This window comes from Macrobrachium nipponense, chromosome 41 (genome assembly GCF_015104395.2).
Source record: "Macrobrachium nipponense isolate FS-2020 chromosome 41, ASM1510439v2, whole genome shotgun sequence".
Classification (NCBI taxonomy): Eukaryota; Metazoa; Arthropoda; class Malacostraca; order Decapoda; family Palaemonidae; genus Macrobrachium; species Macrobrachium nipponense.
This window is the reverse complement of record NC_061102.1, coordinates 7,401,711-7,415,874: the sequence shown is the minus strand read 5'-3', so window position 1 is coordinate 7,415,874 and position 14,164 is coordinate 7,401,711. Positions and strand designations below refer to the sequence as shown.

Below are 14,164 nucleotides of genomic sequence, written 5' to 3'. Positions count from 1 at the left end.
CATGGTTTTAAGAACAACCATAGACCGAATTGGGATGGATCTAACATAATTTTTAAAAATAACAATATCCAAACAAGAAGACTAGTGGAAGGCGCCGCCATAAACTTAGGAGAAGCTTTTTACGGTAACAAGTCGTTCGTTGGGGAAGACCCATTAGTCAATTTTTACATTCTTAAAAACTTTGTTAAAATTTTTAATTTTAAGACAAGCTCTGTTTTTCTTCTGCCTGTTGCTGCCCCCTACTCCCTCAGACAGATTACAGCACGGGGGACGTGACGTCCAGCAATGTTGCAGCCGTGCCACCAGGGGAACACGATGCAGCATCATCACAGCCCACAAGACGTTCCAGCAGAATAGCAAACAGGAATTTGAACATCAACAACGGAATTACCTAGTTGGACTGTTGAGCGCTTCCTCCATCTGCGTTCGTCATTCTGGAATTGTCCTGTTCAGAAGTTTACTTCGACTGATTTTAAGGTCATAATGTTCTCTTGACTGAAGATGAACCTAGTACAAGGTTCGAAAGCTTTTATTAAAGACTTTATACTTCACATGCGATATTATTGTGGACCTGCAACCAATAATAATAATAATAATAATAATAATAATAATAATAATAATAATAATAATAATAATAATTATTATTATTATTATTATTATTATTATTATTATTATTATTATTATTATTATTATTATTATTATTATTATTATTATTATTATTATTATTATTATTATATGGTACATACCCTTTTATGTCACATCGAAAAACACATTATATCCATTCATTATGCCCATTCTGTCACCTCGCGATAAACTCGCGTGAATATGACTAATATACGTAGTACATCTAATTTCCATTTTTTTTCCAGACGGGAAATACCAGTCGCTGATGGATGGACGTCTTCTCGTCCACGACGTAGAGGCCGCCGATTCGTACGCCACCTACAAATGCCGGGTACTGCATACCCTGACAGCTGCCACCGCCACTTCCAACACTGCCCGGATCATAGTTCACGGTAAGTGGGTACTGGGATAATCACTTTTGACAGCCGGGGTCGGTCATTGTGGTACTACAATCTCCCTGAGGATGTGGAGCATTATTTTTCTTATATTTTTATTAATTTTCGCTTATATTTTGATCAGCTTTTGTATTTAATGTTTATTTTATCTATTTATATATTCATCTGTTAGTTTATTTTATTTTTTTAAGGAAAAGGTCAATCTAAGATACGAAGCACCACTACCCTAAAACGATTGTCTGTATTTAAAGCCATTTACTTAAATTTGTATATGTTTGTTTGATTAATTGGTTATTTTTTATTTCCTATTAACTGGTCTCTTCTTTCTGTATTTCCTATTGTCTTCTGTTACTTATTTAGAATGAACACCATAATATTCTTTGGAAGCTTGAATTTCAAGTCAGTGGATCCCTGTGGTGAGCTTATTCTGTATGAAATAGGGTTTCATCTCCCCAATAATAATAATAATAATAATATAATAATAATAATAATAATAATAATAATAATAATAATAATAAAAATAATAATAATAGTAATAATAATACTGTCTGAAGTCATTTACTATGTAACCGAGGTTATTCTCAAGATGATTGTATATATATGTTTGTATTTGAAGCTATATATCTATATATATATATATATATATATATATATATATATATATAATGTATGTATATATATAAAGTGGTTATGTTTTAGACTAAGCAATAGCATCAGTATTAGTATTGAGAACGCATCCCACCCAAACACATGGTGAAAGAGAGAGAGAGAGAGAGAGAGAGAGAGAGAGAGAGAGAGAGAGAGAGAAGAATGTGTTCTTGCCACCTTGAGTATTGGAGCTTACAGTTGATTTATTGAGTAATAGAGAGGGCTTCAATATGATGTATGGCAATAATTCAACCGCCCGGCTAAACCTTCATGACTTGTGGGACTGTCTGTTGCTGGTAGTGAACAGATATATAATATTCGAATTTTAAAAACTTTTATTTGCGTGAAAGGTTTGCACGCGTGTGTGTCGTGCGGTACGCGTTAGCATGTTTTGCTTTCTGAGGAGTAGTATTCTCTCTCACTCTCTCTCCCGGGAATTTATTTATTTTACACGTGATTTTTTTGTTTTGTTGATTACCTCTATATATATATATATATATATATAATATATATACATATATATTATACATATATATATATATAGTATATATATTATATGTGTATGTGTATGTATGTAGGCATATATACATACATTTACACATATGCATGTAAATCAATTACATATATATAGATATATATATATATATATATATATATATATATATATATATATATATATATATATATATATGCAAATGTTCAAAGTACTCTTTCAGAAATTTGCATTCCCCCTCCTCCTCCTTCCTCCTCCCCCTCCCCCATGGAGTTTCTAAGCAGATACGGGAAATAAGTTTTCTTCACGCTCTCCCCGTGGGAATAGAAAAAAAATATATTAAAAAAGTATATATATTTTCCTTCTTTCTTTCCCCAGAGCTTCCAGGAAATATACTGTACATTGTTAACCTCGGAAAAAGAATTCCTTCGATTTGCCTCTGTAGTGGATGTCTGGGTATCGAAGGCAGTGGAATTTCGGGCGAGGAATTGCTCGAACTGGGTGTTTTTTTTTTTTTCTTTTTTTCTTCTTTTTCTTTTTACTTTTTTTTTTTTTTTTTTTTTTTTTTTTTTTACTCCCAGGTTCGAGTTCATTGAGGATTGAGGGGTGAGAGGTGCAAATAGTATATAGATAACTATTATTATTATTTTATTATTTCACTTGCGCTGAGGATGTAGGGATAAATAGATTATAGAGATAGATATTATTATTATTATTATTATTATTTTTTTTTTTTTTTTTTTTTTTTTTTTTTGTTTTTTTTTTTTTTTTTTTTTTTTGCTCTATCACAGTCCTCCAATTCGACTGGGTGGTATTTATAGTGTGGGGTTCCAGGGTTGCATCCTGCCTCCTTAGGAGTCCATCACTCTTCTTACTATGTGTGCCGTTTCTAGGATCACACTCTTCTGCATGAGTCCTGGAGCTACTTCAGCTTCTAGTTTTTCTAGATTCCTTTTCAGGGATCTTGGGATCGTGCCTAGTGCTCCTATGATTATGGGTACGATTTCCACTGGCAATATCCCATATCCTTCTTATTTCTATTTTCAGATCTTGATACTTATCCAATTCCCTTCTCTTCTCTTCAACTCTGGTGTCCCATGGGTATTGCGACATCAATGGAGCGATACTTTCTTCTTGACCTTGTCAATCAACAGTCACGTCTGGTCTGTTTGCACGTATCACCCCTATCCGTTCTGATACCATAGGTCCCAGAGGATCTTATTATTATTATTATTATTATTATTATTATTATTATTATTATTATTATTATTATTATTTTGGGTTGGTGTTATCAAAGACGACGGGGTATCAGGACAGGCAGGGGGTCTGTTGTCGAGCCCCAGACTGTCCCTATTATTATTATTATTATTATTATTATTATTATTATTATTATTATTGTTGTTATTAAGAAAGAAAACTAGACATTCTCTTAAGCATGTCCTTTTAAAACGTACATATTATTATTATTTTATTTATTATTATTATTATTATTATTATTATTATTATTATTATTCAAATGATGACCCCTATTCATAAGGAAAAAGCCCACCACAGGGGCCATTGATTCGAAATTCGACTACCAGATTTTGAATTCACTAATGATTGAAGTATGAGAGGTGTAAGTAGATAGATAGATAGATAGATAGACAGACAGATGGATAGATCGATGGATATTGATGAAAAAAAAAATATTGTGAAGGAAAACGAAGTCAAAACACCAATAATTTTGGAATTTGTCGTGAGAAAGTAGACGGTGGAAGAACGGCAATAAATCACAAGTTTCAAATAACGGAAAGAGAAGAAAAAGAAGAAGAAGAAGAAGAAGAATGAACAGATAAATAAATAAAAGGGTGATAAAACAAGCCTTATGGATACGGAATATATCAAAGAGAAAAAGTCAAAGGAATGTGTGAGAAGGAAATGCTCTCTCCGCCTTTCCCTTTTTACCGCAGTCACCCTAATACTTCAGGTCATCCCCTTCCCCCTCCTCCTCCCCCTCCACCTCGAGTGAGAGAGAGAGAGAGAGAGGGGGGGGGAGTATCTATCCTCGTAAATCTTATCTCCGCCAGGAAGAATAAGTCAGCCTTCGTTTATTCCCGAGGTCAACCTTGCTAGTGGTTTAGTGGTGGGGGTACGTTTGAGGTGCGGAAGAAGAAGGAGAAGGAGGAGGAGGAGGAGGAGGAGGAGGAGGAGGAGGAGGAGGAGGAGGAGGGGATACCTTTGAACTCAAGAAGGAGAAGTAGAAGAATTGACTAAGAAGGAGGAAGAGGAGGAGGAAGAATCAGAAGGAAGAGAAAGAGGAAGATTTACATGGGCGCTAGGAGGAGGAGGAGGAGGAGACGAAAATGAGAAGAAGTAGAGGAGGAGACGAAAAATGAGAAGAAGAAGTAGAGGAGGAGGAGACGAAAATGAGAAGACGAAGTAGAGGAAGAGGAGACGAAAATGAGAAAAAGAACAGGAGGAGGAGGAGACGAAAATGAGGAGAAAAGGAGAAGAAGAAGAAGAAGAATAGTAGGAGGCGGAGGAGGAGGAGGAGGAGGAAGATTTAAACGGAGGACTTAAGCTGACAGAATACAGGTCATTATCGTTAAGTGTGTCTCGGATAGCGAAGGATTTACCTTTTCCTTCACATTGTCCCAAAGTTTGCACACACGCTTAGATTAAGGACCGTTCAGTCACCGTGTTGTTATTTTAATCTTATTCTTAAGAGACCTATTTGTTCTATTTTCTTTTAATTTTAAGAGACCTATTTGTGTTAGTTTCTATTTTCTTTTATTTTTAAGAGAATTGTCTGTTTTAGTTTATATTTTCTTTTAGGTTTAAAAGACCTGCTTGCTTTATTCTTTATTTTATTTTAAATTTAAGAGTCATGTTTGTTTTATTTTTTATTCTCAGAAAAAAAAATCTTGCGAGTTATTTTGTGTGAAACAATAATATTCATTCATATAATCAGGACAGATGAGGGAAGTTGAATTATAATCATAAACAAAGCATTATTATTATTATTATTATTATTATTATTAATTATATTATTATTATTATTATTATTGAGGAAACTCCATATATATTAAGTGCATCTGCTGCAGCTCTCACTTTCAATATTATTATTATTTTCATTATTATTATTATTATTATTATTATTATTATTATTATTATTATTATTATTATATTATTATTATTGAGGAAATCCATGTATATTATTGCATCTGATGCAGCTCTCACGTTTCATTATTATTATTATTATTACTATTATTATTACGTGCTTGGAATTCATTTCATTATAGTGATAGAAAGTAATCACATAAATGGACTGTGTTCATTTATATGCCCGCATTATACAGGAAGCAGGGATTTTAAGCGTTTCAGTCCAATTGATAACTGAAACAATTTTATTTACATTCTACACAATTATTCTAGCGAATATTATTTGGTTTATTTACGTCAAGTTTGCATGCAGGTTGATTTTTATGGAAATTTAATTTTTTTGTTACATTAATAATTTTTTTTTGGGGTGGGGTTCGTATGGAGTATCTGGGGAACGGTTTTGTTAGGTTATGTATACCATATTCAACGTAATTCGGGATTCTCAGACAGGGGCCTGGTTTATACAGCCTTTGGGACCAGATCTCAGGAATATGCTTTTGTAATAAGTAGATTTTACTTGACACTTAGGTAGGCCGGTTATATACCCAAGCCTAATACTTAATTGTGAATATAATTTTTCTAATCCTTGTGGTAGCAGTTCACCCTTTTATCAACGTGTATTTCATAGATATTATTATTATTATTATTATTATTAGTAGTAGTAGTAGTAGTAGTAGTAGTAGTAGTAGTAGTAGTAGTAGTAGTAGTAGTAGTAGTAGTACTCAGGGGAACCCTATTCACATGGAACAAACCTAGGGGGCTATTGACTTTATCATTATTATTTTTTTTTCTTTTGCTCTATCACAGTCCTCTAATTCGACTGGGTGGTATTTATAGTGTGGGGTTCCGGGTTGCATCCTGCCTCCTTAGGAGTCCATCACTTTTCTTACTATGTGCGCCGTTTCTAGGATCACACTCTTCTGCATGAGTCCTGGAGCTACTTCAGCCTCTAGTTTTTCCAGATTCCTTTTCAGGGATCTTGGGATCGTGCCTAGTGTTCCTATGATTATGGGCACAATTTCCACTGGCATATCCCATATCCTTCTTATTTCTATTTTCAGGTCTTGATTCTTATCCATTTTTTCCCTTTCTTTCTCTTCAACTCTCGTGTCCCATGGTATTGCGACATCAATGAGTGATACTTTCTTCTTGATTTTGTCAATCAACGTCACGTCTGGTCTATTTGCACGTATCACCCTATCTGTTTCTGATACCATAGTCCAGAGGATCTTTGCCTGATCGTTTTTCTATCGCTCCTTCAGGTTGGTGTTCGTACCACTTATACTGCTAAGGTAGCTGATGTTTCTTGCACAGGCTCCAATGGAGGGCTTTTGCTACTGAACCATGCCTCTTTTTGTACTGGTTCTGTGCAAGTGCCAGACATTCGCTTGCTATGTGGTTTATGTTTTCATTTTTCGTATTGCACTTCCTACATATGGGAGAGATGTTATTTCCATCTATCGTTCTTTGGACATATCTGGTTCTTAGGGCCTGATCTTGTGCCGCTGTTATCATTCCTTCAGTTTCCTTCTTGAGCTCTCCCCTCTGTAGCCAATGTCATGTGTCATCGCTGGCTAGTTCTTTTAGTCTGTCTCATGTATTTTCCGTGCATTGGTTTGTTATGCCATTCTCTGTTCGTTTGTCTTTCTCCTGTCTCTGTATATTTCTGGGTCTTCGTCTACTGTTATCAGTCCTTCTTATGCACTCTTGAGCACTCGTCTTCACTGGTCTTCTCATTATATTTGCCCCCATCGCTCTTGTTGTCTCGGATGTTTTGACGCAGTCCCTCTATTGCTTAGCAGTCCTCTCCCACCTCCTTCCCTTTTCGTGTTGTTGGTATAGTCTTGTCCCGTATTTGCTCTTGGGTGTAGTGCTTTGCTGTATTGTCATATGTTTCCTCGTTTTCTGTTCTATGCTGCGAAGTTCTGCCTTCGCCCATTCCACTATTCCTGCGTCTGTATCTGATTACTGGCACTGCCCATGTTTGTTTTTTATGGCTTTTATCATTATTTCCGGCGTTGAGTTTTGAGTTTGTGGACTCGAGTATCGCCTTGAGTCTCTGCATAATATTCTTTCCTGAATCGTGTCCTTCATCTCTTGGTGGTTTTATATCCCCTCCTTCCATTATTCCCAGGTATTTGTATCCCGACTCATCTATGTGTTTGATGTTCGTTCCCATCCTGTAGCTTATCCCTTCAGTCCTTGTTACTTTGCCCTTTTGTATGTTGACTAAGGCACATTTTTCTATTCCAAACTCCATCCTGATGTCCCTAGATACAATCCTTACAGTCTGGATTAGGGTATCTATTTCCTTGATGCTCTTACCATACAGCTTGATGTCGTCCATGAACATCACAAATGTTAACTCTGTTGCCTCTTTTCTTGAGTTGGTACCCAGCATCCATCTTCTGCAGTACTTTTGGTCATGGGAATCATGGTACTATACGAAGAGTAGTGGGGACAGTGAGTCGCCCTGGAAGAGCCCTCTCCTGATATTAACCTATGCTAGTCTTATTCCAGAGCTTGTAAAGTATTGTTATTCCAGTTTGCGCATTGTATTTTTGAGGAAGAGGAAGCTGATGGTGTTTTCCTCTGCCCCATATATTTTCAGGCATTCTATTAGCCATGTGTGTGGCACCAATGTCCGAAGGCTTTCTTATAGTCTATCCATGCCATGCTTAGGTTGGTATCCTTTCTACTGTTCTTCAGTACCATTTTGCTTTGAGGAGCTGGTCTTTTGGGCCCTACACTTCCTTCTGCAGCCTTTCTGTTGGTGGGGGATGGTGTTTTGTCTCCTCTAGGTAGTTGTATAGCCTTTCGCTGATGATACCTGTTAGTAACTTCCACATTATTGGTAGGCAGGTGATAGGCCTGTAATTACTGGCTGTATTTCCCTTACTCTTGTCTTTCTGATGATGATGATGATGATTATTATTATTATTATTATTATTATTATTATTATTATTATTATTATTATTATTATTATTATTATTATTATTATTCTGAAGATGAGCCTTATTTATGTGGAACAATCCCACCACGGGGGCCACCGACTTGAAATTCAAACTTACAAAGAATATTATTGTTTTTAGATAAGAAAAAAAATTTCACGAATTTATAAATAGACAAAAATAAAAAAAAAAATTATAAAAAAGGGTTTCAAATTTTTTATTTCACCGTCATTTATGTCTATTCCATTGACGCTAATGTTCAATACAACAACCTACAAAATACAGGAAGTACCGTGCTTATAATTAGCCAATATTTACAAAGCCCTTCCATAATACAGCGATCCAGCCAGGCAGGTTTGGCTATGCATAATTCATAATAGATGTTCGGTACGTTGCATCTGCTCCAAGTCTTCCAGAGATCTGGCCTGTGTTGTTAAATGGGGGAGAATAATGTTTTTTTTTTACTTCAGTAATTGTACGTCTGATTGACTTTGTTTTTAGTTATTTTTCAATGTGTTTTTTTTCTTTCTCAGTAGGTATACGTCTGAAGAAAGTGTTTTTTTTTTAGTTGTTTTCCAATGTGTTTATTCTTCTCAGTCGGATGTACGCACATCTGATGAACCCTGTATTTTTTTTATTAAGTTTTTTCCAATGTTGTGTGTTTTTGTGTTAAATGCTGAAATGTGATATTTTTGTAGTTCAAAAACTTATCTTTTATGGGGTTTAAATGTATATTCAAATATATCTATTCTTTTTTTTTCTCCATCTTCGTAGGTATTTTAATGGTTTTATCTTTCATTTGTAAAAGTCTCAGATTTTTCATCTTTAAATACATATTAAAATATATCAGATTTTTAAGTTTTAAATGCATATCAATATATATTTATTCTTTTTCTTCTCTCTCTCTCCATCTTCGTAGGTATTTTAGTGGCCTTTATCTTTCATTTGTAAAAAGTCTCAAATTTTTTATTTTTCAGAAATGCATACAAAAATAAGAATTTGTTCTTCTTTAAATGCATATGTCTTGTTCTTTCTTCACCATTATTGTACTTAGTACTTTGACATCAAAACAGATTCTTTCTTATCCCACTCGAGAGATGAAGGGTAAAATATTCCACCTTTCCTGAAGACAAAGAACTACCACATTGCAGGTGGTGGAACTTTTAACTTCAGGAGCAGGGATATCTCTCTCTCTCTCTCTCTCTCTCTCTCTCTCTCTCTCTCTCTCTCTCTCCTGACTTTCTGTCTTTCCCTATCTGTCTCTTCAAAAGTGTCGACACACACACACACACACCTCTTATCTCAAAAGTCTCTCTCGGGTGTCGATACACACACACACTCTCTCTCTCTCTCTCTCTCTCTCTCTCTCTCTCTCTCTCTCCCCTTTCCAAACCAGGTCAGGCTCTTGACTGGAGAGAGAGAGAGAGAGAGAGAGAGAGAGAGAGAGAATGTACACGTCACTCGAGCATGGATTTCACGAAGATTCTGCGACATCCTATTTTTCCATTTTAATCCCTCCCTTTGCTATAAACTGAAAATAGGTTTTCTTTTGTAACTTTTGTTGGAAGGGAATGACTTAATACGTCTTTTGTATTCACGAACGGAAATTTCGTAGAACCTAACTTCGTTTCAAAAGAGTTTGGTTAAAAGTCAGGAAAAAATAATTTAGCGCCATTTTTATCTATTCCTTTTTTTATTAATGTTAATGATGTACCTTTTAAGTGATCTACAAGAGCCAAACACAACACACACACACACACACACACTTACATATGTGTGAGTTAAGGTATTTAAATTAAATTTATGTATGTCTTCAGTTTTGTTACATGCAGAAATCTGTATTCATGGAGACACCCAAAAAAATCGTATGACAGGAACTGATGCCCTGTTCTATCTTCTGTACAATATTTTGTCTTCAAAGTCGTAACTCATTCTTTCATAGTAGCAAATACTATCATAAGTAGTAATAGTAGTAGTAGTTACAAACTTTGTCGTGAAACTCCATGAATGCATTTGAAAAGCATTTGATAACCTCGTAAGCGCACCAGTCTAGAAAAATGCTGACGAGCGAAAAAAAGTATTTCAAGCATTTGACGCATGCGCACTCACTCTCTCGCACCTATGCCACCAAGTCGCACTATAATCTCTCTGCCGTTAGGATCCCTGGATTCAAATCCTAAAATCTGGAAGGTTTTGCCCCGGAGTGCTGCAACATTTGTCATCTGCGTTTTGACGCAGACAAATTAAACTACAATCTGAGGCGATAAGTTTAGTACGAGTTGGAGAGAGAGAGAGGGGGAAAGAAGGAAGGAAGGGCGATAAATCGATTCGTCTCTTGATTCATGGACCAATCAAGCACTCGCCTTTCTTTTTACGTCATCAATTTCCTCGATTCTGATTGGCTCGTGCGTCACGGTCCTCTCCTCTCCTGTTCTTCTCCTTTTCCCCGGTTAATTAAGGTTGAAATAGATTTTCTTTGCTTTGATCTACAGAGAGATATATTTATATATACGACACAAAGCGCTGTCGGTAGTTTTATGATTGATGTCTTTTGGAAGGTTCGGATAAACATATTTTGGAAGTGATGTCCCATTGGATAAGTGGTCTTGTTGATGGTCAGTGGTAGATTCCATTTATCAGTAGGGATTAAATAATAAGAATATATATATATATATATATATATATATATATATATATATATATATATATATATATACACGTTTTATATATATTAGGCATCACTACTTAAAGCTTCTACGTGATTAGCCACTTTGTAGTCCTACATAGTCGACCTCATCAGTAGCACGTTTAGGCCTACACTCACGTGACAATCGCATCTTTCTCGCGCTTGTGCTATTGGCTATTCTTGGACTGAATCCCTATGCATGCCTATCGTTCTAAAATAATCATTTGAGAAACTTGGAAATGTTGATATAATTAGTCTCGGGGTATCAAGTAACGTGGATATGTTGAGGTATGTAACGGTCGGTTTGGTAGTTTGATAGGCAGTTTACTGTCCCGCACTTTCGGGGAATATTTGACCATTTTCCCCCATCCACTACAGCGCCAGAGGTCTTGGTTTTCTTAAATCACCTGAGGATACAGGAATCGATACTATACGTAGCCCGCAGGACAGATCAGTTGTAGTTGGGGAAACGGTGCATATTTGATCACTCTTATGTCCCCGGAGTGTCAAGAGTTTCACTCAAACCTTTATCGTCAAGTCGCCTTCGTTTCCTTGGTTCTCCAGAGTAACCGAACCCGATCTCTGTGCAGTGTCGCCAGTTCCTGATCTCTGTGCAGTGTCGCCAGTTCCTGTAACTTGGACCAAGTCCTTTTGAAAAGCCCTTCTACATTATGATAGGTCAGTGGTATCCGTAAGTCGTTCATTGGAATGGAATTATAAATTTTAGGCCCAAACCCTACCGCCGGGACCTATGGCGAAGTCATTCAGCTACTAAAAAATAATGTTGAAACATCGTCAATAGAGGGTGGAATGAAAATGTTCACCCAATTCTGCAAAGAACCTTAAGTAAATCCTACAGTATTTATTTTTTTTTTCAAGGATTTTGGTAGAATATGTTGGTTTGGCTTCCTTTTACATGTTTCGAAACTTATATTCGTGCAGTATTAAAATATGTGATAATTCTTATCAAAGTTTATGGCGAGTATTATGAATTATCCTAACGTAATTATTATTATTATATTATTATTATTATTATTTATTATTATTATTATTATTCAGAAGATGAAACCAATTCATATGAAACAAGCCCACCACAGCTTTCAAAGAATATTAAAGTTTTAATTACAAAAAAGTAACAGAATGTAATGGGAAAACCGTAAAGAAGAGATCGAGATCACTTATCAGGAAAGAACTGCGAATTAACGAATTATCAGATAAATAAATAAAAATGTAATTATATTATTAAGAAACAAGGAGAATTGCGTTAGGTATATTTATTCCAAATGACTACATTTTCCATGACCCGAGTTTCTGACCCTTTTTGAAACGTACAGAAAATTCTCTCATTTCTGTCGATAGTTAGACCATTTTTTTTTAGCAACCCCAAACCCCACCCCACCCCCCAACCCCCCACCCCCCACCCCACCCAGGAAAAAAAAAAAAAAAAAAAAAAAAACCCCCCCCCCAAAAAAAAAAAAAAAAAAAAAAAAAACAAAAAAAAAAAAAAAAAAAAAAAAAAAAAAAAAAAAACCTTGTTCAGTCATCTGGATTTCATTTCTGTGTAGTGCTGTAACGTTTCGAAAAATATAATTAGAGTCGACACCCCACAGGAGCCCAAAATAAAAAATAAAAACTTTTCGAAATAAGAATATAAATCTCTCTCTCTCTCTCTCTCTCTCTCTCTCTCTCTCTCTCTCCTCTCTCTCGTCAAACAAGGAGAAACCTTTTCATCATATCCAGCCCTTTTTATATAAATATATTTTTTTCATTTCCGACAATGCTAACGATAAAGGGCGGTGATTATCGTGGAGTTGTTGTCGAAGTACATATATATCTATATATATATATATATATATATATATATATATATATATATATATATATATATGTGTGTGTGTGTGTGTTGTGTGTGTGTGTATATGTATATATATACTATATATACATACAAATATATAGCAAGGCCTGTGTATTTTAATAAATAATAAATCAGGAAGAGAGAGAGAGAGAGAGAGAGAGAGAGAGAGAGAGAGAGAACTAAAACGTTTTTGCATCACACAAATCATCTAAAAATAAGCGCCTCAAAGCCGAGTAATTTTTCATGATTTGACAGATAAATACACTCGCGTATCCTCATTCATATTATATTATGCCCTAGCGCCATGCATATTGCGCAAAGGAATTATCTTTGTTGAAATATCAATGGAGGTTGCAAGCGCACATTTACTTAATTGAAAAATTATCTTGCTCTTGGACAGCGGGTCACCATAACAGATGACGCAACGGTGCTTTACTTTTGTTGAAGAGTGTACTGATTATGATTAAAATGCAAACTTTAAAGAATATTATGATTTAGCCGAATTTTGAAGCAAGACGTAATGAGATAAAAGAAAAAAAAGGCTGATTAATCGCAAATTAATTTAAAAAAAAAATAAACAGTACAACACACGAATTGCAGTTCATCAAATTGTAAAGAAAAAAATTAAGATTATTTTCCTTATTTTGTTACGACCAGAGAATAAAGTTGCTAAAAAGAAACAAACTTTGTTCATTTCTTTGGATTTGCGAACTGGAAACTGGAATATTTCTAGTGGTTTCGACACTCGATTTACTAGCAAGAGAATAAATGGGAAAAGCTGTGGCATAGGGTTGTCCCCGACCTTGCTGATGCTTTTGAAGGGAAGGGGATGGGGTTGGGGAGGGAAGGTAGGGGAGGGGGAAGGGAAGTAGGGCAGGGGAGAGTGAGGAGGAAGGGGAAGAGTTAGTTAAGGAGAGGGGATGGGGAGTGGGTTGGGGGCAGGGAGGAGATACGGAAGGGAAGGGGGGTAATACGAAATCTAAAAAATCAGGTTTTCCCTTGGTGCCGCCCTGGCGTCACGAAATAATGTGAAACCTTTTGTTTCTGTCATTGACAGAGAATAAATTAAAAAAAAAAAAAAACATCCCAGCCAAAAGACTTGTTATTAATAATAGAAAATAAAAAAAAAACTCCGGCTGGGTAATTTTGAAATATGATATTATAACTTTTTTAAACCCTTGATGCCTCGACAGCGCCGAAGTTTGGAGCGATTTGCTCAGACTTCGTTAGATTTTTCATTCCTCGGGAATTATAATTCTTCCTCCATTTCTCTTGATCAGAGAAACACGAGCATGAGGGAAAGACGAGGGAGAGAGAGAGAGAGAGAGAGAGAGAGAGAGAAGAGAGAGAGAGAGAGATATTCAGGGG

At 35.7% G+C, this 14,164-nt stretch overlaps 1 protein-coding gene across 1 annotated transcript in view; it reads left to right on the top strand.

Annotated features, from left to right (window-relative positions):
- Positions 1-501: 501 nt before the first annotated feature.
- The window catches only part of LOC135212409 (cell adhesion molecule Dscam2-like), a 44,210-nt gene continuing 30,547 nt past the window's right edge, over positions 502-14,164 (top strand). The window contains exons 1-2 of the mRNA XM_064245780.1: positions 502-517; positions 870-1,016. Of these exons, the coding sequence (XP_064101850.1) occupies positions 502-517; positions 870-1,016 (163 nt within the window). The remainder of the gene's footprint in view (positions 518-869; positions 1,017-14,164) is intronic.